This window comes from Leucoraja erinacea, chromosome 4 (assembly GCF_028641065.1).
Source record: "Leucoraja erinacea ecotype New England chromosome 4, Leri_hhj_1, whole genome shotgun sequence".
Classification (NCBI taxonomy): domain Eukaryota; kingdom Metazoa; phylum Chordata; class Chondrichthyes; order Rajiformes; family Rajidae; genus Leucoraja; species Leucoraja erinaceus.
In genome coordinates, this window is record NC_073380.1 from 70,687,913 (window position 1) to 70,712,860 (window position 24,948).

Below are 24,948 nucleotides of genomic sequence, written 5' to 3' on the forward strand. Positions count from 1 at the left end.
ATCTGGACTGTACCCTAGATTACGAAAGGACCGTTCAGAAGTCTGATTACACTTGCACTGCATCTAAATTAGCAGCAAGAGTGAGGTCATTAGTCACCTCAATCCTGCTCTTTCATAAAGTCGTGGCTGATCTGATTACAACCTCAAAACTGTATCTCCACATGTCCGTGGTAATTTCTTGCCTGCTCCTGAACTCTCCTTGAAATTCAAGAACCTATCTTCTTCTGCCTTTAAAATAGAGTGCAGTTCCACTTCTCTTCGATAAATAATTCAAAGGCTTAATATCTCTTATGTGAGACCCTTTATTTTTAAACAGCAACACATATTTCTAGAAGAAAAGAAAAATAAAACATCCCCGCCTCATTTCCCACATCAGGAACCTTCAGAATCTTATGTGTATTCAGTTTCTATTGCAATCTCCAGTTGATTCAAGCCTAACCTTTTCATAAAACAACCCATCCACTCCAACTAACAGTTTAGTAAGCCTCTGACCTGCTTCCCTCAGATCTGCATCCTTCCTTAAATAACAGTTGAATGCTGTACATGATACGTCAGATATGATCCCACCAATATCCAATGTAAAAGAAGCACAGGCTTCTCTACTTCTGTATTTACTCCCAGTAAGAAGCAAATAAAATGTTGGAGATGCAGCAGTGTGCACAATGGCGGTGGCATCCAGGAGCACAGCAAAGTAAATAAATCAGATCATTTACAACATCAATGCCTGGCCGACTCAAATTCTTGTGCACAGCTCAAGAGATGCAGAGAGTTTAATTAAGGTCAGAATCTGGAGGCCAGTAAACTGAATAGCCACTTACCAAAGATGTACAACGTGTGTGGAGATGCAGAGAAAGCTGATAGCAGAGCATGATGACATTAAGAGGGGTAAATGTGAATGGAGATTTGAACTGTATGAATTTTACATTGAAGGCACTTGTGATCAGGAACCAATGATGCTGAGTGATGGGCAAGCAAGTAATAGAGTGCGAAGGGAGTAGAGGTTTGTATGAACCCAGCTTGTGGAAGATGGAAAACTGAAGCCAGCCAGAAGTGTTGAAGGTTGATGGCTGTAAAAATTATTACATGAAGTAATTTCATGGATTTTTATTTTGTAGTTTAGAGATACAATATGGAAACTGGCCCTTTGACCCACCGAGTCCATTCTAACCATGAACCATCCATTCATACTTGTTCTATGTTCTCCCACTTTTCCATCCATTCCCTACGCATTAGGGGCAATTTCACAGATGGCAATTAACTTACAATCCTACATGTCTTTGGGATGAAACCAGAGAACCAGGAGGAAATCATAAAGAGAGTGTGCAAACACCACACAGACAGCATCCGAGGTCAGTATTGAAACTGCATTTCTAGTGCTGTGTGGCACAGCTCTACCAGTTACACCACTGTTATTTGGCATTTTAACTGATATTTAATCGCAACAATCTTGTTGAATGTGCAGCTTACCTGTTGAGTGTCTGCCAAGTTTCAACATGCGTAGTGATCTCAGTAATCTCAGGATCTGCACAATTTTCCCAACATTTTCCAGTTCTGTCGAACCTCCATAAAGTTGCTCCACCGACAATGTGATGTAAAATGGGATCACAGCAATGAGGTCAATAATATTCACCAAACTCTTAACAAACTTGCACTTGTTTTTTATGCATAGAAATCTTAGTAGATATTCCGCAGTGAACCAGGTGATGCAAAAATATTCAACTGCATTCAACAAAGGGGGATCCAGTACAGTATATTCAAGAGAATAGAGAGCCATATTTGCAATGGAAATTAGAACAAAGGCTACAGAAAGGATTCCAAATGTTTTGGCTAGCTTTGAAGAATCGGGTTTTTCCATTATGACCCACAGCTTTTGCCTTAGTTTTTCACAAATCACTCCAGAGAAATCTTCCTCTTCATTCTGAATCACTTCTGTGTCGCACTTTATATCTAAAGTTTCATTAATTTCTTTCCGTCTGTAATATCTTTCTCGGCAGCAAATGTCAATGTTAAGTTCATCTATTCCCCAGTATTCAATTTCTTGCAAAAATGACATTGCACAAAGTTCTTCGTTTACATGCAGCTTTCCAGTTTTATAATAATGTATAATGTACTTGAATGTCTGAGAACTACGATCAAAGAAATATTCATTGTCTGCAAAGTTGGCATCATCGCATAGATCCAGAACAGAATCATGTTCACATGTAACCAGTTTTCCCAAGCGTGTTTCAGGATAGGACAACAGTATTTCATGTGGTAGAATGAACCTGCTGCCACCGACATTTATTCTAAAGGTGTTTAAAGGGTTTGTATTCAAATGCACTTCACTGCAAAATACACTGGATTCCAGAGAGAAGACAGAAATGTGATCTTCATTGTCCTCAAGAAACCAAGAAGAACAATTGGGGGACTTCATGGTACATGTTCATTGATAAAGACCTGAAAATTAAATTTAATTATTTTAGTTAGTTTATGTACGTTTGTAACTTTTGAAGGCAGTCACTGAAATTTACCTTCCTAAATTTTCAGTGGAACATCCAAGGTTGCAATATATATATACTCATTACATGTAATTTTTTCTTACAAAATAGAAGGCAATTTGAGCTGTCAAGTCTGGGCCAACTGTCATAGAAATCCAATTTTCCACTCATCTCCCTTAACCTATCAATTATCTCATCCTTACACCCAGGATAATTTATATTCGCCAATTAACCTACCTATGCATTTTTTGTGTATGGGAGGAAACTGGAGCAGCTTGGGGAACCAACATGCTCACAGGGAGAATGTGTAAACGTGTAAATGTGTAAAAGAGTGGGGCAGAGGCCAGAATCGTAACCAAGTTGTTGGATCAGACCTAACCGCTGTGCCCCTCATTAAAATACAAAAATGAATTCTATAAAACACTTAATGAAAATTCCCCCTAGCGATGTTCCAACTAATTATTTTGAGGGCTTTAAAACAGGCACAGAATTGTGAAAGTCTCCAGTGCTTCTGGCGGTTACCATAAAAATTGTGATTTCAAATGAAGCCAGTGTTGTTTCTTTGCAACAAAGCACAATTTTTTTTAATGGCATGTGTTTCACGCAGCAGATATGATAGATCAAATTCTATGTCAAGTAATCATGTGGCTGTTCAATTAGATTTGTAAGCCCATCCCTCTCTCTGAATTTAAAACATTTTTTCTGTGAGATAGATCTTTACATGTATCATATATTTAGCAGCAGAGATGAAACAAAAGGTTTGAAATTCTCTCATAACTCTGAAGATAGCCTTTACTGAAATTTAGTTTAATCCAGAGTATAACTACACTTATGGGCCTTTTAATGTCCAAGAGAAATTGAACCCCTTACATTTGAAGAGGAATTACTTTGAAGAAGATTTATATTTCTTGCATTTTTTACATATAGTTTTACACAACTGTGCAAAAACATCCCAAAGGAATACAGAAAGTAGAAAAATAACCCATGGTGCTCAGTTTCAGAATTGAACTAAACTAGAATTGTACTTTTCACTAGAATGCACAAAATTAATGTGCAGCCAGGAATGTGGAAACAGCTCCAACACGCTCACTTACTAAGCCGATTTGTTTAGTTTTATTATCCTTCCTGTAAATCTCTGCAAAATATTCTGCACCAACTGACATGATTGTCATACTTATAAACTGCTCTTTGTCCATCAGTTGTTGGAAATTACAACTACTCAGTTTTTGGTGAATAACAACTGATTTGTTACTTATTATTTGAACTTAGAAATATTTGATAAAGATAACTTTATGGATGTGTCACATTCGGAATGCAAATGATACATTATTATCAACGACAATAACAACAACTTCCACTGACATTGATTATAGTTTCATGCTGAGTGTGTATTGTAAACAATATTTACTTTTTTCCAAAAGCTGTTTAAAGCTTATAGCATTATTAACTGAAAAGGCAATTCAGATATGACTGATAAATAAATACAAGAGCAGAATTAATACATAAGCTGTAAAAGCTGAGCAGCTGAACTGAGAAGAGGAAAGTCAGAGCATCTTGTTGATCACGTGACCCTCTATCCCAAGTCTGATCCTGAGTACGGGGGAAGAAAATAATAGAGATAATTAACAAATTCCAGAAAAAATCATTTGCTGAAATTTGACAGAAGTTGAAAAGTTGTTGTGATCATGTCAAAAGTTATTACAAGAATGCAAGGCTGTGAAAATAGATAAGTGGGGCAGTGAAACAAAGTACAAAATCAGTTAGGATGTAATGAGCTAATTGTGGTTGCTGCAGAGCCTTAACAATGTTTCCACCTTCTAGGTAGGCCAGGTAAATCATTTGCGATGTTACATTTCCTTTTATAGTCCAAATGTGGCAAATTCTCAAAGATTGTTAGGAGATTTAATAATATCACTGAGTTTTGCAATGCTGCATGTCTAATCAATTTATTTTAGGAAGTTGTCATCACGCAGGCCATTACTTATCAAGACCTACTCCTCCAAAGTGCCATTTCTTCCTGAGAACACACAATGACATAATTATCTAAGGCGTGAACAGTGATTTTACCATAAACTACAATATTTATGCTGTAAAGGTGAATGGGTGCTGTCTGTAGGTACTTTCAGACTTCGGGTTTATCCACCTTGCATTTTAATATTTGTGTCATCCTGTTCTTGCCACTTTCCAAAACTCCATAGCCTTCTGCGTGAAATGAATTTGCATTTCATGGCTTCATCTGTATAGATAGAAACATATCTATTAGATCCAAATTGTGGATGCATTTTTAATTTAAAGGCAACATAACGACAGCAATTACAAAGCAACAGTATAGGAAGCAAAACAGAAATAAAGGATGAAAAATATAATTGACAGCTCTGCAGGATACAACTCAATTGCAGACCTGTAAAAATATCAAACAAACTGTAAGTCATTATATTTGATTGATTGAATTCATTGAAAAAAATAGCATGGAAACACATTTTTTAACATATTGATTCTGGTGAGTCGAAGGGAAATAGCAGGAATTTTAAGGAGATGTGCTAATTTCTAAATTGAATAACAACATATTTTTTCCTGATAGGTTGCTAGGATATTCTAGCCAATCTAGTTAAGTACATAGTTAAGAGTCTTTGATTACTCAGGCTGCCTGAAAGCAATGAGAAAAGTGGACAATGTGCATGTTTTTGACCAATGCTAACATTTAAGTCACAATACCCACTAATGACAAACATTGTTTTGTAAAATCATTGCAAAGGACAGTCGTTTTAAATCTGACTTGCCAGATGGCTCTGCTGCCTGTGACATGGAGGTGATGTTGATGCCACATTTAAAGCTGTGGAGATGAGTTTTGATACCTTCACACTGTGACAAAAGCATAAGAAGGAACACCAAATTTTAACAGTTAAATGTCTTGAATCTTTTTTGCACATTCTCCTTTTGATCTGCTTCTTATCTTTTGAATTCAAGTTTGAAAACCCATTGGCGTGCCATACACCTTTAATTGACTGGTTTTGTCCAAAAATAATATTGAAAATTATGTAAATGGATAATTTTTCTGCATTTAAATTTTTTACTTGCATTTCCTTATTAGAATGCAATAACTGTTTGAAGGATTGGCAAGATTTAGTAATAGGAAATATATTTGAATGCTAAAACAATTATCTTTTATACATATTGCAATTTTGCTTTTACAATTTAATGGCAAAAGGGCATTGTGTAAGTAATTATGCAATGCTATAATTAGATTCCCCATTCCATCTATCTCTCTCTGTATGAAGAACATTTTCTCGTTAGATAGATTTTTACATGTTTCAAATACTTAGCAGCAGAGATGAAATAGAAGGTTAGAAATTCTTCCTTGTAACTCTGAAGAAAACATTGTTAGTGAAATTTAGTTCATACCTGTGTACAACAACATTTCTGGGTCCTTTAGTGTCCACTGGGAAGCATCTGACATAAGCACAATGCAAAACACAACACTTGCTGTCAGCAAGATTTGCAACCTCAAAGGTTTGAGAAATGACAGTTTATATTTATTCACCAAATAACCATCTTTTACAAACTTAATTTTCTCAAATCAAAGCTTCTTGAACGGCCAAATCTCAAATTATGTTCTTTGCCCGCACTGTGATCTCCTGCAATTACACATTCCTGGACAATATCCCTGTTGTTGTCTGGGGTAAATCATCGTCAGCTTCCTGGCATCAGGATCAATCCACTGTTGTCACTCTTTCCTGCCATAATTTGCTGCTCTCTACTTTAAGTGTGAAGTGTGATCCAAGCTGCATTTTCAGGCTCAAAAAATGTTTCCTTTAGCCCTCTAGAACAGGCAGAGTAGTACTGCAGGCATCTTTAAAGTGTATGTTTTACAGATTGCACTGATGGGTCTTTATCGTTACAGAAGCCTTTCGCCTTCACGAAGCCTTTGGTTCTTTCACAAGAGCCCGAGAGGTTTTCCATGGCCTCTATCAGGGCTGCCAACATTTGGTGAGAGTTGAGAGTGAGAAATTGCGAGGGAGCTCAGCGACCAAGCCCAAGGGAGCGTAGCAACCTAGTGGGGGGCGGGTTTTGGAGAGGGGTGTCCCTCTCCTACGGTAGGGTGCTTCTGCATTTTGTGCAATCGGGTGCATACTGTAGCGACTGTTTTAACATACTTCAATGCAATATTTATGCTTTAAATTGGATTAGTTATGAATGTTAAGCTACATTACAATCCCAGTTCCACTCCACTGTAGAGCCAGGCTCTTATCAACAGGTGCAGCACATGAATGTCCTTATAATCATGTATGGAAATCAGATTATAATTCATGCTGTTATGTATATATAGAAAGAAAAAAAACCCCATAGAAACAAGGCAAGAGGAGTCGGACTTCCATCACTGTTCTGCAGAAATAAATTAATCAACCTTACCCTTTGACCATAGAAACAAGACGAAAATTATGCCACATATTTGACTAAGCATATGTTTCAATGAAATTAAGATATATATGTAAAATTGTCTTACCACAGAACCCCATTGACACTAAATGTTCAAAAGTTCCATCATTAATATGTGACCAGCTTAGTACAAGGTTCACTAATTTGGTCTGAATGGACTCTGGGTTCTTAATTTTACGTCCATGAATCTCTTAACCTGAGCATGTTCATTGTTGCAACTGTAATTTGCCCTGCGAGGTGCATTAATTCCTTCAGAGTGTAAGAGTTTAAAGCCATTCCTACTCACCACTAAGTTGTAGTGGTAGTTGGGAGAGTGATCCTTACTGTTGACAAGCTAGAATAGATTAGGAGTCCTAGCGATAGTGGTGATAACGGTATGCGATAGATATATACAGTTGCCGCTCTACGGCTATGGGGTTGCAGCGGAAATGTTCATAACATGTCCCCATTATAATACAATATAATCAGCCCTGAAATGACACCAAACAGAAAAAAAACTCCTGCCGCATCACTACATGCGATGCTTGGTGAAATATTGCTGACTTAAGGACGGAAGTCCTTACTGGGGCCAATTAGCAAAGCTAACCGGTCATCCAGTCTTGATGGCTCGTCGATACATGAGCGTTGTATTTGAAAGAAGGGTCAGGAAGAAACAGCTTGACAAGTCAACAAAGTTCCTTATTGTACCTTACTGTGTTGAACTAAGTCAATGCCGACCATCTATCATAGTAAGGCCCTGAGCAGCATTGATATGCAGGGGGATCTTGGCGTCCAACTTCATATCATACTGAAGGTAGCAGCACAAGTAGATAAGGTGGTAACGAAGGTCGATGGTATACTTGCATTAATTGCTAGGGGCTTTGAGTATAATGGTCAGGAAGTCATGATGCAGCTCTACATGACTTTGGTCAGACTGCATTTGGAGAATTCCATGCAGTTCTGGTCACCCCATTACACAAAAAGTAGTGATGGATTTGGAATGGGTGCAGCAGGAACTATGCCAGAATGCTGCCTGGATTAGAGGGTTTGAACTACAGGGAGGGATTGGATAGACTTGGATTGTTTTCTCTGGAATGTCAGAGGTTGATGGGAAATATGATGGAAGTACATAAAATTATGAGAGGCATAATATAGGGAAAGGATAAGCAGTCAGAACCTTTTTCCTCAAGGTGGAAATGTTCAACATAGCTGTAATATTCCGGAAGTGGCGGCGCTGCCCTGCAGCTGCGGCTCGCCTGCAGTCCATTTGTCTTTTCTTTTTTTTGTTTTCTTTACCCTGTTGTTTTAGTTTATTTCAATATATTTTAGTTGTGTACGTATGGGGTTGGGGGGTGGGAGGAACTTGTTTTTAGTCTCTTCCTTCGGGGGGATGCAACCTTTTCTTGTCGTATCCCCATCTCCGTCTCCGTCTGCGCTGAGGCCTAATCGTGGAGCTGACGGCCTCCGACTGGAACCGACCTCGAGGCTCCGGAGGCAGAGCCAGGACTTACCAACGCGAGGCTGGCCGACTTCGGGGCTGTGGTGGCGTTGGAGCAGCGGTGACCCGACTTTGGAGTCTCGGAGGCTCGGCCGCGGGCCCAGTGGACTCGACCGCGGGCCCAGTGAACGACAACGTCGGGAGCTCACAGGTCCCAGGTTGGTGACCTGTTCTCCGGAGCTCTCTCAACAACAGCTTAGTCCGCTGCACTGGTGGGTGGCAGCTTCAGCAGCTTCAACCGCCCCGGGCCGCGGAGTTTGAACCGGCACGTTCGCGGAGCTCGGATTTGGCCGCAGGACTTACTCAATATCACCCGGCGGGGTCACAACATCGGAAGCCTGGATCACCTCAACGCAGAGGGAGAACAAGGAGGGAAGAGACAAGGACTTTAAGACTTTTGCCTTCCATCACAGTGAGGAGGGCCTGGTAGACTCACTGTGGTGGATGTTAAATCTGTGTTTAATGTGTGTTTTGTTATTTTATTCTATGTTATCACTGCAAGGCACAACATTTCGCTCATACTGTAACGTCTGAATGACAATAAAGGATACTTTACTTTACTAGGTGAGAGGGAGGGAGAAAGTTTAATGGAGATGTAGGGAGCAAGTTTTATTTACACAGAGGGGGGTAGGGGTCTGGAATGCGCTGTCAGGGCCGTGGACTTTCAGAAAGCATTTGATAAAGTCCCACATAGGAGATTAGTGGGCTAAATTAGGGCATATGGTATTGAGGGTAGAGTGCTGACATGGATAGAGAAGTGGTTGGCAGACAGGAAACAAAGAGTAGGGATTAACTGGTCCCTTTCAGAATGTCAGGCAGTGATTAGTGGGGTACCGCAAGGCTTGGTGCTGGGACCTCAGCTATTTACAATATACATCAATGACTTGGATGAAGGGATTCAAAGTAACATTAGCATTAGCTTTATGTCATTTGCAGATGAAACAAAGCTGGGTGGCAGTGTGAACTGTGAGGAGGATGCTATGAAAATGCAGGATAACTTGGACAGGTTGGGGGAGTCGGCAGATGCATGGCAGATGAAGTTTAATGTGGATAAATGTGAGGTTATTCACTTTGGTAGCAAAAACAGGAAGGCAGATTACTATCTAAGTGGCGTCAAGTTGGGAAAAGGGGAAGAACAACGGGATCTGGGGGTCCTTGTACATCAGTCTATGAAAGTAAGCATGCAGGTAGAGAAGACAGTGAAGAAAGCAAATGGCATGTTGGCCTTTATAACAAGAGGAATCGAATATAGGTGCACAGAGGTCCCTCTGCAGTTTTACAGAGCCTGAGTGAGACCACACCTGGAGTATTGTGTGCAGTTTTGGCCCCCTAATTTGAGGAAGGACATTCTTGCTATTGAGGGAGTGCAGCGTAGGTTTACAAGGTTAATTCCCGGGACTGGATGGACTTTCCAATCTACAGGAATCACTTCTAAGTGTACTGATTCTTGAAATATCATAATGAATACCTCCACAATCTCTGATGCCATCTCCTTCAGAACCCTGGGGTGAAGTCCATCCAGTCCAGGTGACTTATCCACCCTCGGACCTTCTCTTTGGTAATCGCTACTCCCACTAACTGCCACACCCTGACTTTCTAGGATTGCAGGCACACTGTGAAGACTGATGAAAAACGTTATTTAATTCCTCCCCCATTTCCTGATTTCCCGATATCATATCTCCTGCATCATTTTCCAGCAGCCCAATATCCACTCTTGCCTCTTTTTTATTCTTTATATATCTGTAGAAATTCTTGCTATCTTCTTTTATATTGTTGGCTAGCTTCATCTTCATCTTTTCTCTTCGTATTTTCCTTTTAGTTACCATTTGCTGTTCTTTAAAAACATTCGAATCCTCTGGCTTCCCACTAATTTTTGCAATGTTATATGCCTTCTCTTTTGCTTTTATGTTGTCCTTGACCTCGATTGTCAGCCATGGTTGTCTTATTCCCCTCTGGAATCTTCCTTCCGCTTTTGAATCAAATGATCCTGCACCTTCCCAATTATCTGCAGAAGTACCTGTTCAACTCTTCTGCCATTTCCTTGTTCCCCATAATAATTTCACCCGTGTCTGCCTTCAAGGGACCCACATTTGACTTTGCTACTCTTTTTCCCTTAACATATCTAAAGAAGCTTTTACTGTCCTTCTTTATATTCATGGCCAGCTTCCCTTCGTACTTCATCTTTTCAGCCTGTATTGCCATGGATTGTGATCCTTATGGGACTTTTACAAAAGCATTAGTGTGATATACAATACTGCAAGCATGAAAGAGTAGAAAAAAATCTCCAACAGTATTGCTCTTTTAATATTAATTAGCCAAAGCACATAATAGTGGCAAGTACTGAAATAAATGGTTATTATGTCCACAGTCACCTTCTTATTTCCAACACTGCATACAGCACAATAGCTGGCAGATTCGAGTACTAGAACAGTGTAAGAACATTCCCTTTGTCGCATAATGTGTGTGCTTTACATCATGCCAAGATAAACTAATCTGCACTGCTTGCACGAGTTCCATCTCCCTCCATTCCAAGTTTGTGTCTATCCAAAAGCCTCGTAAATGCCACTATCATATCGACTTCCACCAGCACCCCTGGCAGAGCCTTCTTGGAAGACTGCAAGGCTAGGGAACTTTTCAGAGAAAAGGATGGGCAGAGCATTTAAGAATTTAATTTGATGGTGGGAAGTTAATGGACCAGGGGTATGTGGACCAGGAGGCGAAATTGTTTAATGGGCTCAGATACTTTCTTTTTGGTTGAACAACTAAACAAATAACTATCATTTCCATGTCCGAACCTTTCTCCCAGGGTGGAAATGTCAAAGTTAGAAGGCATAGGTTTAAGATGAGAGGGGCAAAGTTTAAAGTCAATGTGCAGAGCAAGCTTTTCCACACAGAGGATGGTGGGTGCTGAGAGATAGGAAAGAATGAATGAGCAAATATCTCTGCTTGTGTAGAAAGTCTGAAACAGGATTCATAACTACAAGGCATTCATCAATAGTACCAGTGGGATATGTAGGAAAATCTTCAGCATCCTAAAGTGATTGAGTTATTAAACTAGTTTGAATAGTTGCTGCAAATAGCGACAATGCTTTAAATGTGAATGTAATTTAAGGTATTCAACAGAATAGAAATGGAATAGGCCATGCTGAAAGGAACTCATGTATACTTCTGGCAAATTGGGCTGAATCGTTTGTATTTGCAATTCGATGTGAATTATTTTTAATTTATGAAAAACTCTGCAAGCTTTATTTTCTCAGCTACCATATCATACACCATTTACTAAGTGATCTCACACTCAGGATTTCGCTGAAACTGTTACCTACATTCTTACCTGCCTGATGTTGCAGCAATCACACACTTTTATTTTTATATAAGAGAGTGCAATGGGTTTAATATGCTGGGAATCTGGATAAAGCAAACAGTTGCAACATAATCTAACAACTCCCAGCAAAATTCTCAGCGTGCTGTAATTTTTAGGACACCAATGGAAGGAAAAGTTGAAGCAGTTTAATTTGCATTTTATCTTGAGCTGCCCTAAAAATGACATGGAAGAGGCCACCTGCCCCACTGGGTCTTGTCTTCTCACAACAAAAGAATCACATACAGTAATTGACACCCCTTTGTCTCCTTCTCACCACTAGTCTTTATCACTGAAGAACGGTCTCGACCCAAAACGTTTCCCATTTCTTCTTCCCGGGGATGCTGCCTGTCTCGTTGAGTTACTCCAGCATTTTGTGTCTCTCATCAGGTTTTATCACTTGCTCCTCCCATCTGTCAATCAAACCTCCCTCACCTGTATCCTCCTTGCTCTTTGGCTTTCTCCACCCGCCTACACTCAAGTCTGAAGAAACGTCCCGAACCAAAACAACACCTACCTATTCCCTCCACAGATGCTGCCTGACTCGCGGAGGTGCTCCAGCACTTTTAATGTTTTGCAGAAGAATCACAATGCAAGGACATCTTCCCAGCTGTTATCAGGCAACTGAACCACCCCACCACAACCAGAGAGCAGTGCTGAATTGCTACCTACTGCTTTGGTAACCCTCACATTATCCTTGATCAGACTTTTACTGGCTTTAGCATGCATTAAATGTTATTCCCTTTGTATCTATCTATACACTGTAAATGGATCGATTGTAATCATGTATTCTCTTTCTGCTGACTGGATAGCACGCAATAAAAGCTTTTCTATATATTTTTTCCCCTCGTTATTTCACTGCACCCCATTCAACATTCTCTCCCATGACCATCAACAATCTTGGATTTTGTTTTTGCCACTAACCTAAGATAAAGGGTCATCTAATATAGCCAATTAGCCTACCAGCATGTCGTTGATATGTAGGGGGGCATCGCAGAAACTGGAGGTAAACCACGCCGGTATGGGGGAGGGTATGCAAACTCCACATAGACAGCACAAAGTCATGATTGGTACAGGAACTGCGAGGCATAGCAATTCCAGTGTTTGCCATTAAGGAGGTGTCATAACAAAATAGGATTGCTTAATTTTCAGTGCAATAACAGGATCTAATTAAAAGCAGACATTTGGTGTAGCTCAGTTGCAGACATGAGCTGAAGGATGACACATCTGCAAAAATATCACTCTTTTCAGATGAGAAAAGATCTTATTAAAGTTAATACATAGAGAAAATGAACAGAAATAATTTCTCAATTAATATAATAAACACATGCCTGAGAAAGATTACAAACCAGGGTCTAGAATGGATTTGAAGTATGACAGGAAAATCATTTGTTTTTCACATGACAATTGCAGATTGGACAGTTATAAATTGTTGCATTTTAACATACGGGGATCATGACACAAGCCTCCTCATGGCGATTCCAGGAAACGATGACACGATGCACTCTGTAAAACGTTGGGTGATGAATTCTGTCAAAAAGTTAGACGACAACAAAAGGCAACAACATTTTAATATAATGACGAGGAAAAAAATAGAAATAGCATTGGGTAGGCTAATGGGTCTGAAGGATGATAAATCCCCTGGGCCTGATGGTCTGCATCCCAGGGTCCTCAGGGAAGTGGCTTTAGAAATAGTGGATGCATTGGTGATTATTTTCGAATGTTCGATCGATTCAGAATCAGTTGCTGTGGATTGGAGGATAGCTAACATTATCCCACTTTTCAAGAAAGGAGCGAGAAAAAAAACGGGGAATTATAGACTAGTTAGCCTGACTTCGGTGATGGGAAAGATGCTGGAGTTAATTGTTAAAGAGGTAATAATGGGGCATTGGGATAGCAGTAAAAGGATTAGTCCAAGTCAACATGGATTTATGAAAGGGAAATCATGCTTGACTAATCTTCTGGAATTTTTTGAGGATGTGATAAGTAAAATGGATGAAGGGGTGCCAGTGGATGTAGTGTATCTAGACTATCAGAAAGACTTTGATAAGGTCCCGCACGGGAGACTGGTGACTAAAATTAGAGCACATGGTATTGGGGGTAGGGTGTTGACATGGATAGAAAATTATTTGGCAGACTGGAAGCAAAGAGTAGGAGTGAATGCTTTTCAGAATGGCAGGCAGTGGCGAGTGGACTGCCGCAAGGCTCGGTGTTGGGGCTGCAACTGTTTAACATATATATTAATGATTTGGAAGAGGGAATTAGGAGCAACACTAGCAAGTTTGCAGATGACACTGGGTGGCAGTGTGAACTGTGAAGAGGATGCTAGGAGGTTGCAGGGTGACCTGGCCAGGTTGAGTGAGTGGGCAGATGCGTGGCAGATGCAGTATAATATAGATAAATTTGAGGTTATCCACTTTGGCGGCAAAAACAAGGGGGCAGATTATTATCTCAATTGGGTTAGGTCAGGTAAGGGGAAGTTGCAGCGAGACCTGGGCGTCCTTGTACACCGGTCACTGAAAGTTGGCTTACAGGTACAGCAGGCAGTGAAGAAAGCTAATGGAATGTTGGCCTTCATAACAAGAGGATTTCAGTATCGGAGTAAAAAGGTTCTTCTGCAGTTGTATAGGGCTCTAGTGAGACCACGTCTAGAGTATTGTGTACAGTTTTGGACTACTAATTTGAGGAACGACATCCTTGTGATTGAGGCAGTGCAGCTTAGATTCACAAGATTGATCCCTGGGATGGCGGGACTGTCATATGAGGAAATATTGAAAAGACTAGGCTTGTATTCACTGGAGTTTTGAAGGATGAGGGGGGATCTTATAGAATAAAATTATAAAATTATAAAAGGACTGGACAAACTAGATGCAGGAAAAATGTTCCCAATGTTGGGCGAGTCCACAACCAGGGGCCACAGTCTTATTTTGGTCAGCATGGTTCTTTTTGACTCGTAGTGCAGTGGAGTGGGGTCGCTATTTAGTTACAGGTAGTCGAGGGCAGCCGTAGGCAATCTCCTTCGCTGAACGGGCATTTTGATTGTCTCATTGGAGTTATCAGGACTAAGGAAAACCGACCGGTGGGTAAAATTCCCGCTAAACTTTATTAAACGTTGTCTGACTTCTTAAAAGTGTCTCCACTCCTTCTCCCCCTCTTCTACCCCATTCTCTCCTCTTCTACCTTCCTCTTCATTGTGCAGACAGGGCTCCCCCGCTTTCCCTGGCCCCTGCCATTGCGATGTGTGTGTGTGTGTGTGTGTGTGTGTGTGTGTGTGTGTGTGTGCGGTCGGTCAATCCAGCTCGCGGTCTCAACGCTGACGGTCGATCCAACTCGAGGCTTTCCAGGCGATTGCCCTCGAGCTTGAAGGTCGAAGACACTCTTCTTAACTCGCGGATTAGGTCGCCCAAGTGGGACAGCCCCTTCAGTTAGAGATAGATAGATTCTTGATTAGTACGGGTGTCAGGGGTTATGGAGAGAAGGCAGGAGAATGGGTTTAGGAGGGAGAGATAGATCAGCCATGATTGAATGGCTGACTAGACTTGATGGACCGAATGGCCTAATTCTGCTCCTATCACATGACCATATGACCTCATGACCAATTCAGGCCACTGAACCCCCAGGCTGCTTCATACAGGGCCGGCCTTAAGCCATTTGGACCAATTTCTCCCAATTGGGCCCCGCACGTAAGGGGGGGCCCCACGTTAATTTTCCGTATTTCATAAGGAAATACAAATTCGCTTTGTTAAATAAAGATTTAAAAAACATTCGCCATACAGATTTTTTTACAAAACGAACATAGATAACAACCGCTGCATGGCCATCAGACACAAACGATGTGTTAACTACCACTGTAGCACTTGTTAACAGCCAGTAGTTAACAAGTAGTTATACAATGCGTCATCAATGCATCGATCCACATTCCTCAGTAAATGTAATTGCGTTTTGAACAAGTATTAATGACGCTGCGTTCCTTTGAATACAATTCACGCGGCGTCATTAATATTTGTTCAAAACACAATTGTATTTACTGAGGAATGTATATCGATGCATTGATGACATATTGAGAATTTCTTAAAACACCATCATGATTGAGGACTTCTTCTTGGTGAACTTCTTGGTGTTCAGCAGGTTAGTCATTCAATTTACCTACCGACCAACGTTGTGCCTCTCTGTCTTTCGCTCTCTCCCTCCCTCTCTCTTGTGCTCTCTCTTTCTCACGCTCCCCATCTCGTCTCTCTCTAGCTCTCTCACTCCCTCTCTCTCACCCTGTTGCCACGGCATTCCCGGAACCATTTTCATTTTGCGGTAGATTAATTGCTAGAGAAACTCAGCGGGTGAGGCAGCTTCTACGGAGCGAAGGAAATAGGCAACGCTTCGCTCCATAGATGCTGCATCACCCGCTGAGTTTCTCCAGTATATTTGTTTACCTTCGATTTTCCAGCACCTGCAGTTCCTTCTTAGACTTTTTGCGGCAACGGCTGCATCCGCGGTTCCTTTCTGTTGGGGGTGGGGGGGCTCCTGACCCGTGGCGGCTTCTGATAAGTGATATATTCCCTCCGCGGGTGCTGCCTTGCCCGCTGAGTTCCTCCAGCACTCTGAAGTTGAAGATGGTTCCCCCTGTGTCTACCTTCAACTCCCCGTCTGTGCAGGCTCAGTGGGACGCTCTGGGGGAGAGGGTTGCGTTTCTGGTCGAGACCCTTCTTCAGCCAATCACAAGTACTCTCACCGACTAGAGGCAGTCCAGTCTGAAGAAGGGTCTTCTCTCCAGAGTCACTGCGCTGTCTGTCCTGTTGTGTTACTCCAGCTTTTGTCTTTCTTCAATTTCAGAGTTAGATAAAATTTCTCATTGGGGGCTTATCGCGTCGACCACCCCCCTCCCCTTCCCAACCTCAGCCTCACAGACCTTAGCGTACACCTAGTTCCTAAAACCCGTTTTCATCACTGGTGTGACGGAGGAGAGAAGGGAGAGAAGGCAGGAAGGAGAGAAGGGAGTGAGGGAAGTAGAGAAAGAAGGGAGTGAGAGAAGTAGAGAAAGGAGGGAGGGAAGGAAGGAGAGAAAGGAAGAAGAAGGGAAAAGAGAGAGAGGACGGAGAGAAAGAAGGGAGGGAGGAAAGGAGAAGGGAAAAGGGAGTGAGGAAGGAGGGAGGTAAGGGCAGAAGGGAGACAGGGAGGGAGGTAAGGGCAGAAGGGAGACAGGGAGGGAGGTAAGGACAGAAGGGAGGGATTGAAGTGGAGAAGGGAAGGCGAGGGCCGGCGACAGGGACCGGGCGGACGGGTGTGAGCTGAGGCCGAGGTTTGTAAATGTTGCTTCAGCCCCGGCCCGGCCCTCCCTGTATTTTTCACCGCGTCTCCCCGGGGAGATAGAGGAGGTGGGAGCCGGGGTTGTGTGCGTGAAGCACGGCGACTGGATGGACGGGAGCGCTGCCCTTGGACCGTGAGAGAAGGACCCACCTCACCCGCTCTCCCTTCTCCATTTCCGCTCACAACCCCTCCCCGTCTACCAATTTCTTCCCCCTCCACCCCTCTACTCTCTCTCTCCACCCCTCTCTCCCCCCTCCACCCGGGGTAGATCTACCTGAGTCGAGAGTAGATTACTCTGGCGCGGGGTCCCCTTACTATAAAGGCCGACCCTGCCCCCCCCCCCCCCCCCCTTCCCTCCGACACAGACACGGAACGATCGCCGGCCCCCTTTTTTGTTAAACATCTATTTCCTTCGGGTGTGTTTTTTTTTAATTTCCCCCTTACTATTCCCGTAATTTTTCGATTGCTGCCATGACCCGTTTGATGTCATCCTTCTCCCGGTCTTGGCCCGCACCGATCTGCCGGACATGCTGTGTGTGTGTGTGTGTGTTTGGAAGAGTCTGAGGGGAGAAGCGCCGGCACCAAGGGAGAGCGAACGCGCGGACAGACGGACGAAAGCACCGTTCATGGAGCGGAATAAGTGACATTTCGGGTCGAGACCCTTCTTCAGACTGACTGTCAAGGGAAAGGGAAACGGGGGATATAGGCATATCTTCCATTCATTTGTCCTTAGCACCGTCTATATCTCTTGTTCCTCTTTCCCCTGACTCAGTCTGAAGAAGGGTCTCTATCAACGTTGCTTTCGTCCGTCTGTCCTCTTGTTCGCTCGCCCTTGGATTAAGTAGCGCAGGATAAAGCTGCGAATTCATGCACAGTATGGAAACTGAAAACTAGCGGAACGCCGTCCCCCTGCGTCCTTCCCCCCCCCCCCCCCATTTCCATCACTGCTCTCTCTCTCTCTCTCACACACACACACACACACACACACACACACACACACACACACACACACTCTCACCCACACAACTAAGTTAGGATGGGGTAGAAGCCCAAAGGGTAGGGTGGGGCTGAAGCCCAAAATTTAATGCCTGGACTGGTTTTTCGTCAATAGTTCTTGGTTTCCAGGATCTAGTTAATTATATATTTTTTCATTCCATAGACACTACAGTGGTATTGTAACTATGTACTTTTCAAAGGTGATCTACACATTTTGTTTGTTACTTGTAGGTACATGTGTGCAATTTTATATTAAAGTGTAGATTAGATCTGTTTGGTCCATGAACTCGCAGGCACTTTATAAGCGCACATTTTGGTTACTTTCCATTCTACCATAGAGATATAAAGTCTATAATATACTTTATTTGTATTTCTATGATTCTGCAGATCTTAGCTGGGAACCTGAGGCTCACCAAAATTGTTCCCAATTGGGCCCCACACCTCCTACGCCCGGCCCTGGCTTCAAAGGAGAGTGAACAATCAAAATGTCATGAACACTATAAATATTAAGACCAGGGATTGGCAGCTTGGTCAAATAGTTTAAGGAATATATTAAATATTTAATGCCAGGGATTTAATTTCAGACAGTAGTTAAATAAACACATATTCTTAACCTGGGAGCGCAGAGATTGTGAGCCGATTTCCTTTGGGTTTACGAGTGCTCTCTGGTACGGAATATGGATAAACACCAAATATGGTTGGAATACTCAATCAATTATATTTTATTGCCACGTGTACCTAGGTACAGTGAAATTCTTTGTTATAAATTGTTGGCATTTGTTTAGATTTGTTAGTTTATTTTCTTTCAGAAATACACTTTATTTATGATAATCTATATGAAACAAACTCCGTGCAAAAACTCTGAACACATTATTAGTGTCTCCACATTCAATATTGCTGGTGTTGTACTCTGCAGAATTAGCATATCCCCTTTTCTTTACACATCGTACATTTTTCTGCTAACAACCGTAAACGCACAACAGCTCTGCGCGGACAGGGAAGGGATGCATTTCACACTGAGAGAATAATAGAAAATACGTCGCTTCAATGTAAAGAAACGGTAAAAAAAAATACTTCCCTATTCGATATTCTATCCGCTTAATTATAGGGGTTCACAAATTATAGGGGGGTTTCGTTTTGTTTTAGATCTCGTTCAAATGAATAATTTAAAACGTATATCTACAAATAATTTGAAAAGGTCAGAAACACGTCTAACAAATCTCAAACCAAAGATGCTGCCTGAGCCTTTTACTCCAGCACTTTGTGCTCTGGGCAAATCTAAAAACCTTTATGGTCACCTCATCCCTTCAAGGTGATTCACAGAGATCGGTCACGGCAACGCACAGAATAAAACGAAAACAAAGGAAAGCTAAAATAATAGAACATACAGAGGCACAAAACAAATGCTAAGTTCCTCCCTGTCTGCACAAGTGGGAAAGCTGCAGACGTCGTTTAAAGCAGAGTGTGGCAAGCGATGTAAACTGGATTGGAAGATATAATTCAGAGCAATCAGCAGCAGGGAGGTAGAAACGCATCCAAAATGGAATGGAAGGCGGTGCTAGGGGTCTTACCTTGGTGGATTGTAGGGGACAGAAGCTAGCGCTGGTGTGGGCTGCGGTTCCGTGCCTGGCGTGCAGCAGTGCTCGGCCCGGGAGCAGCGGCCGGGACACTCCCGGCTCAGCCAGTTTCTCCGACTTGCTTCATTGCAATCCACATGGTCCTCGGGGAAGCAACACTTGCATTTGTCGCCCTCGTGCATTCCCCCTCATTCCGCGAGTCTCCGCATCAAATACTCGCTCGGCCACTGTCCCGCGGCGTTTCCACCCTCGCTATGTGCTTCCTGAAAGTCAGCTCGACACGCCGCGCCCGCAACTTGTGCGGCGCACGAAACCAGCTCTCTGCCGGACACAAGGACAGCGATCGCCCGGGTGCTGGGCAAAGTTTCCCCGCAGTATTCACACCCCCACCCCCACCGTCAGGTGTCCGCTCATCAAAACCACACCAGGCAATCATTTCAAACCCCCGCACCTCATATTTCGATTGGGCAACTTACACCCCAGCGGTATGAATATTGCTAAATTTAAGTAACCCTTGCTTTCTCTCTCCGGCCCTCCCCCACCCTAGTTCTCCGGCTAGTTTCACTGTCCTCTTGATCAACTTTACTGATTGTATGCCTCGTTGCCACCTTCCCCTCAGCTAAAAATGAACCATTCTACATTTCCTTGATCAACGTCTGCTTTGACCTGACGTTTTCACATCTTACCCTTCCATATCCAGACTCTGCCCTGACCCTCAGTCTGAAGAAAGGTCTCGACCTGAAACGTCACCCATTCCTACTCTCTGGAGATGCTGCCTGTTCCGCTGAGGTACTCCAGCATTTTGTGTCAATCTCCAGTTTAAATGAAGTGAGTTTTTAAACCCGCTCTGGTGTGGCACTCAATGAGTTGCAGAAACCGGAATCTTGAGTAAAACACAAAGTGCTGGCGGGCCAGGCAGCATCTTTGTTGGCAAAACAAGAGGGCAGATTATTATCTCAATAGAGTTAGGTTAGGTAAGGGGGAGGTACAGCGAGACCTGGGTGTACTTGTACACCGGTCACTGAAGGTTGGCGTGCAAGTACAGCAGGCAGTGAAGAATGCTAATGGAATATTGGCCTTCATAAAAAGAGGACTTCAGTATTGGAGTAGAGAGGTTCTTCTGCAGTTGTATAGGGTTATGGTAAGACCACATCTGGAGTATTGCGTACAGTTTTGGTCTCATTTGAGGAAGGACATCCTTGTGATTGAGGTAGTGCAGCGTAGGTTCGAGATTGATCCCTGGGATGGCGGGACTGTCATATGAGGAAAGATTGAAAAGATTGGGCTTGTATTCACTGGAGTTTAGAAGGATGAGGGGGATCTTATAGAAACATATAAAATTATAAAAGGTTTGGACAAGCTAGATGCAGGAAAAATGTTCCCAATGTTGAACGAGTCCAGAACCAGGGGCCACAGTCTTAGAATAAAGGGGCGGCCATTTAAGACTGAGGTGAGAAAAAACTTTTTTATCCAGAGAGTTGTGAATTTGTGGAATTCCCTGCCACAGAAGGCAGTGGAGGCCAAGTGACTGGATGGATTTAAGAGACAGTTAGATAGAGCTCTAGGGGCTAGTGGAATCAAGGGATATGGGGAGAAGGCAGGCACGGGTTATTGATTAGGGACGATCAGCCATGATCGCAATGAATGGCGGTGCTGGCTCGAAGGGCCGAATGACCTCCTCCTGCACCTATTTTCTATGTTTCTATCTCAGAAGGACATGGATTGGCAACGTTTCAGGCTGGGATCCTTCTTCAGAGCGTTATAGGGCAGAGAAAGCTGGAAAAGAGAAACGGGGGCAGGATGGGGTGAGGCACAGGAAAAAGAGAGGCTAGAGGATGCTACTTCAAATTGGAGAATCTGAAGAAGGGTCCCAACCCTAAATGTCACATTCTGCTGAGTTACTCCAGCACTTTGTGCCTATCTTAGGTATAAACCAGCATCTACGGTTCTTTGTTTATACTAATGTTCATAGTTTGGTTATAAGCCACCCAAGTGGAAAAATAAGTACTGTTATAAAACCATGGGAGGAATAGATCAGGTAGATGCACAGAGTCATTTCCCCAGAGTAGGGGAATTGACTAGAGGACATACGTTTAAGGTGAAGTGGAAAAAAAATAATGAAAATCTGAGGGGTAACGTTTTCACACGTGCTGGATGTATGGAACAAACTGCCACAGGAGGTAGTTGAAGCAGGGACTATTGCAATATTAAAAAAACAATTAGACAGGTGCATGTATAGGATAGGTTTGGAGGGATATGGGCCAGATAACAGGAGGTGAGACTAGTGTAGCTGGGGTATGTTGGCCAGTGTGGGCAAGTTGGGCCGATGGGCCTGTTTCCACGCTGTATCACTCTATGACTCTATGACTCCATGTTCCTCCTGTTTGCATGTGGGCTCAATCTGGAAATGGAAGAGCCCAGGATAGGATGGGGTTATGAGGGAGCCCACCCACAGACAACAACAGGATACTTCACATTTTGAATTAAACTAAAATATTTGAAACCTCCACTCACCCTTTCTGTTCTCATCCCTTATCTTTGCATTATCACAGTAATTTAAAAATTAAAATTTGAACTATTTCATCAATGTCACTCTCACAATTTCAGAACCAAATTATTTGTACAATACAAAGGCTCTTACTCAGTCCTAGTTATAAATGCATGCCTTTCCTTCATATAATTCACACTCTTCCAATTCAACATCCCCTCTCTGTGCTCCACTGTCCTCTCGCTGTTTTGGAAAAAAAGGAAGTTTACTTTTGCAAAAAATAATTTGCTGACTTTCTTCAACATGATTATGTACTCAGGGGGAAACACAGAACTGCAGATGGTGGTTTATAAAAAAGATCACAAAGTGCTGGAGTAACTCAGTGAATTAGGCAGCCTTTCTGGAGACCATCGATAAGATGGCCCCAAGCGGGACCATTCGTCAGTGATTGGGGAAGGGGAGAAAGCTGGAGGAGAGGAGGAGTATCATAAAGCCTAGGAAGTGAGAGGGAGATACTAGTGAGGGGGTGGGGGTTGATGGTTTGGAAAAGCCTAGACATCATGGTGCTGGCGGCCTTGCTCAGGATTGACTTTCAGCCCCACCGCAGGGATGTGGACTTACCTTTGGAGCAATCGGATCGACGCTCCAACTGTGGCATGCGGATTTCACCATTGAAGAGATCGCAGTCTCAGGTAGCGACTAATGTAGGGAGCTTGAAATGATGCAGAAGGTTTTGACCAACCCGATCTGGGGGCAGATCGCCTGGCGCGGGAGAGATGAGATTCCCCCCCATTGCAGGAGCTTGATTGGGCCGACTCGAGGGCCCAAACGTTGCCGGCTACGGGAGCCAAGATTGTCCTGGAAGGCTCGAGGCCCCCGACCGTGAGAGAACAAACAAGGGAAGAGTTTGAACTTTTTTTCGCCTTCCATCACAGTTCGGAATGTGGATGAGTCACTGTGTTGGATGTTTATGTTAAAATGTATTTTGTGTGTTTTGTTGCTCTTTATTGGCATGGCTGTATGGCAAATCAAATTCCTCATATGTTGCAAAACATACTTGGCTAATAAAGTATGATTGTGATTATGATGAAGACAAAAATGTTTGAGATAAGGATAGAGGAATTGCTAATTGTGAAGCCAAAGGAAGGAAAGTAGGTGGAAGGGGAGGAGAAGGGGAGAAAAGCATGCCAGTCTAGATGGGGCATAGTGCAGAGAGGGGGGTGGCCGGGGGTGATTTGATGAGGTTCGAGAAGGTGCATGTGGATCTGTGTCTCACCCGGAAGGACTGCTGAGGTTACTGGATGAATGTGAGTGAGGAAGATTAGGGACAGGTGTTATATTGGCCGTGTTAACAACCATATAACAATTACAGCACGGAAACAGGCCATCTCGGCCCTACAAGTCCGTGCCGAACAACATTTTTTCCCTTAGTCCCACCTGCCTGCACTCATACCATAACCCTCCATTCCCTTCTCATCCATATGCCTATCCAATTTATTTTTAAATGATACCAATGAACTTACCTCCACCACTTCCACTGGAAGCTCATTCCACACCGCTACCACTCTCTGTGTAAAGAAGTTCCCCCTCATATTACCCCTAAACTTCTGTCCCTTAATTCTGAAGTCATGTCCTCTTGTTTGAATCTTCCCTATTCTCAACTCTGTCTATCCCTCTCATCATTTTAAAGACCTCTATCAAGTCCCCCCTTAACCTTCTGCACTCCAGAGAATAAAGACCTAACTTATTCAACCTATCTATGTAACTTAGTTGTTGAAACCCAGGCAACATTCTAGTAAATCTCCTCTGTACTCTCTCTATTTTGTTGACATCCTTTCTATAATTGGGCGACCAAAATTGTACACCATACTCCAAATTTGGTCTCACCAATGCCTTGTACAATTTTAACATTACATCCCAGCTTCTATACTCGATGCTCTGATTTATAAAGGCTAGCATACCAAAAGCTTTCTTTACCACCCTATCTATATGAGATTCCACCTTCAAGGAACTATGCACGGTTATACCCAGATCCCTCTGTTCAACTGTATTCTTCAATTCCCTACCATTTACCATGTACGTCCTATTTTGATTTGTCCTGCCAAGGTGTAGCACCTCACATTTATCTGCATTAAACTCCATCTGCCATCTTTCAGCCCATTCTTCCAAATGGCCTAAATCACTCTGTAGACTTTGGAAATCCTCTTCATTATCCACAACACCCCCCTATCTTGGTATCATCTGCATACTTACTAATCCAATTTACCACACATTCATCCAGATCATTGATGTACATGACAAACAACAAAGGACCCAACACAGATCCCTGAGGCACCCCACTAGTCACCTGCCTCCAACTCGATAAACTCTTGTCCCCACTTGCCTTAAAACCACCTCCATCGTGCCAGTGCCAAAACACTCCACTGCGGCAAGCCTCAACGACTTCCGCCCAGTTGCACTTACCCCCATCATCACCAAGTGCTTCGAGATGCTGGTCCTGGCACACCTCAAAAGCTGCCTACCCCCCACACTGGATCCCTATCAGTTTGCCTACCGCAAGAACAGGAGTACGGAGGATGCCATCTCAACGGCACTTCACTCCGCCCTCTCCCACCTCGACAACAGAGACATTTACGTAAGAATGCTGTTCATCGATTACAGCTCAGCATTCAACACCATTATACCATCAAAACGGATCACCAAACTCGGTAACCTGGGCATCGACCCCTCCCTCTGCAACTGGATACTGGACTTTCTAACCAACAGACCCCAGTCTGTGAGGTTAGACAAGCACACCTCTTCAACCCTCACCCTGAACACCGGCATTCCACAGGGCT

The 24,948-nt window shown here is 43.0% G+C and overlaps 1 protein-coding gene across 6 annotated transcripts in view; it reads right to left on the minus strand.

Moving 5' to 3' along the window:
- Window positions 1-20,465, minus strand: part of kcnv1 (potassium voltage-gated channel modifier subfamily V member 1) — a 36,434-nt gene extending 15,969 nt beyond the window's left edge. Inside the window, exons 1-4 of one of the 6 annotated variants that reach the window (XM_055634567.1) lie at window positions 19,618-20,261; window positions 13,198-13,279; window positions 4,545-4,713; window positions 1,468-2,436 (exon numbers count right to left, since the gene is read on the minus strand). In XM_055634567.1, the coding sequence (XP_055490542.1) occupies window positions 1,468-2,413 (946 nt within the window). In that variant the 5' untranslated portion in view covers window positions 2,414-2,436; window positions 4,545-4,713; window positions 13,198-13,279; window positions 19,618-20,261. Of the gene's footprint in view, window positions 1-1,467; window positions 2,437-4,544; window positions 4,714-13,197; window positions 13,280-19,617; window positions 20,262-20,309 lie in introns of those variants that run through there. The other 5 variants (XM_055634569.1, XM_055634568.1, XM_055634570.1 and 2 more) reach the window with 5 other exon arrangements.
- Between the last annotated feature and the right edge of the window lie 4,483 nt (window positions 20,466-24,948).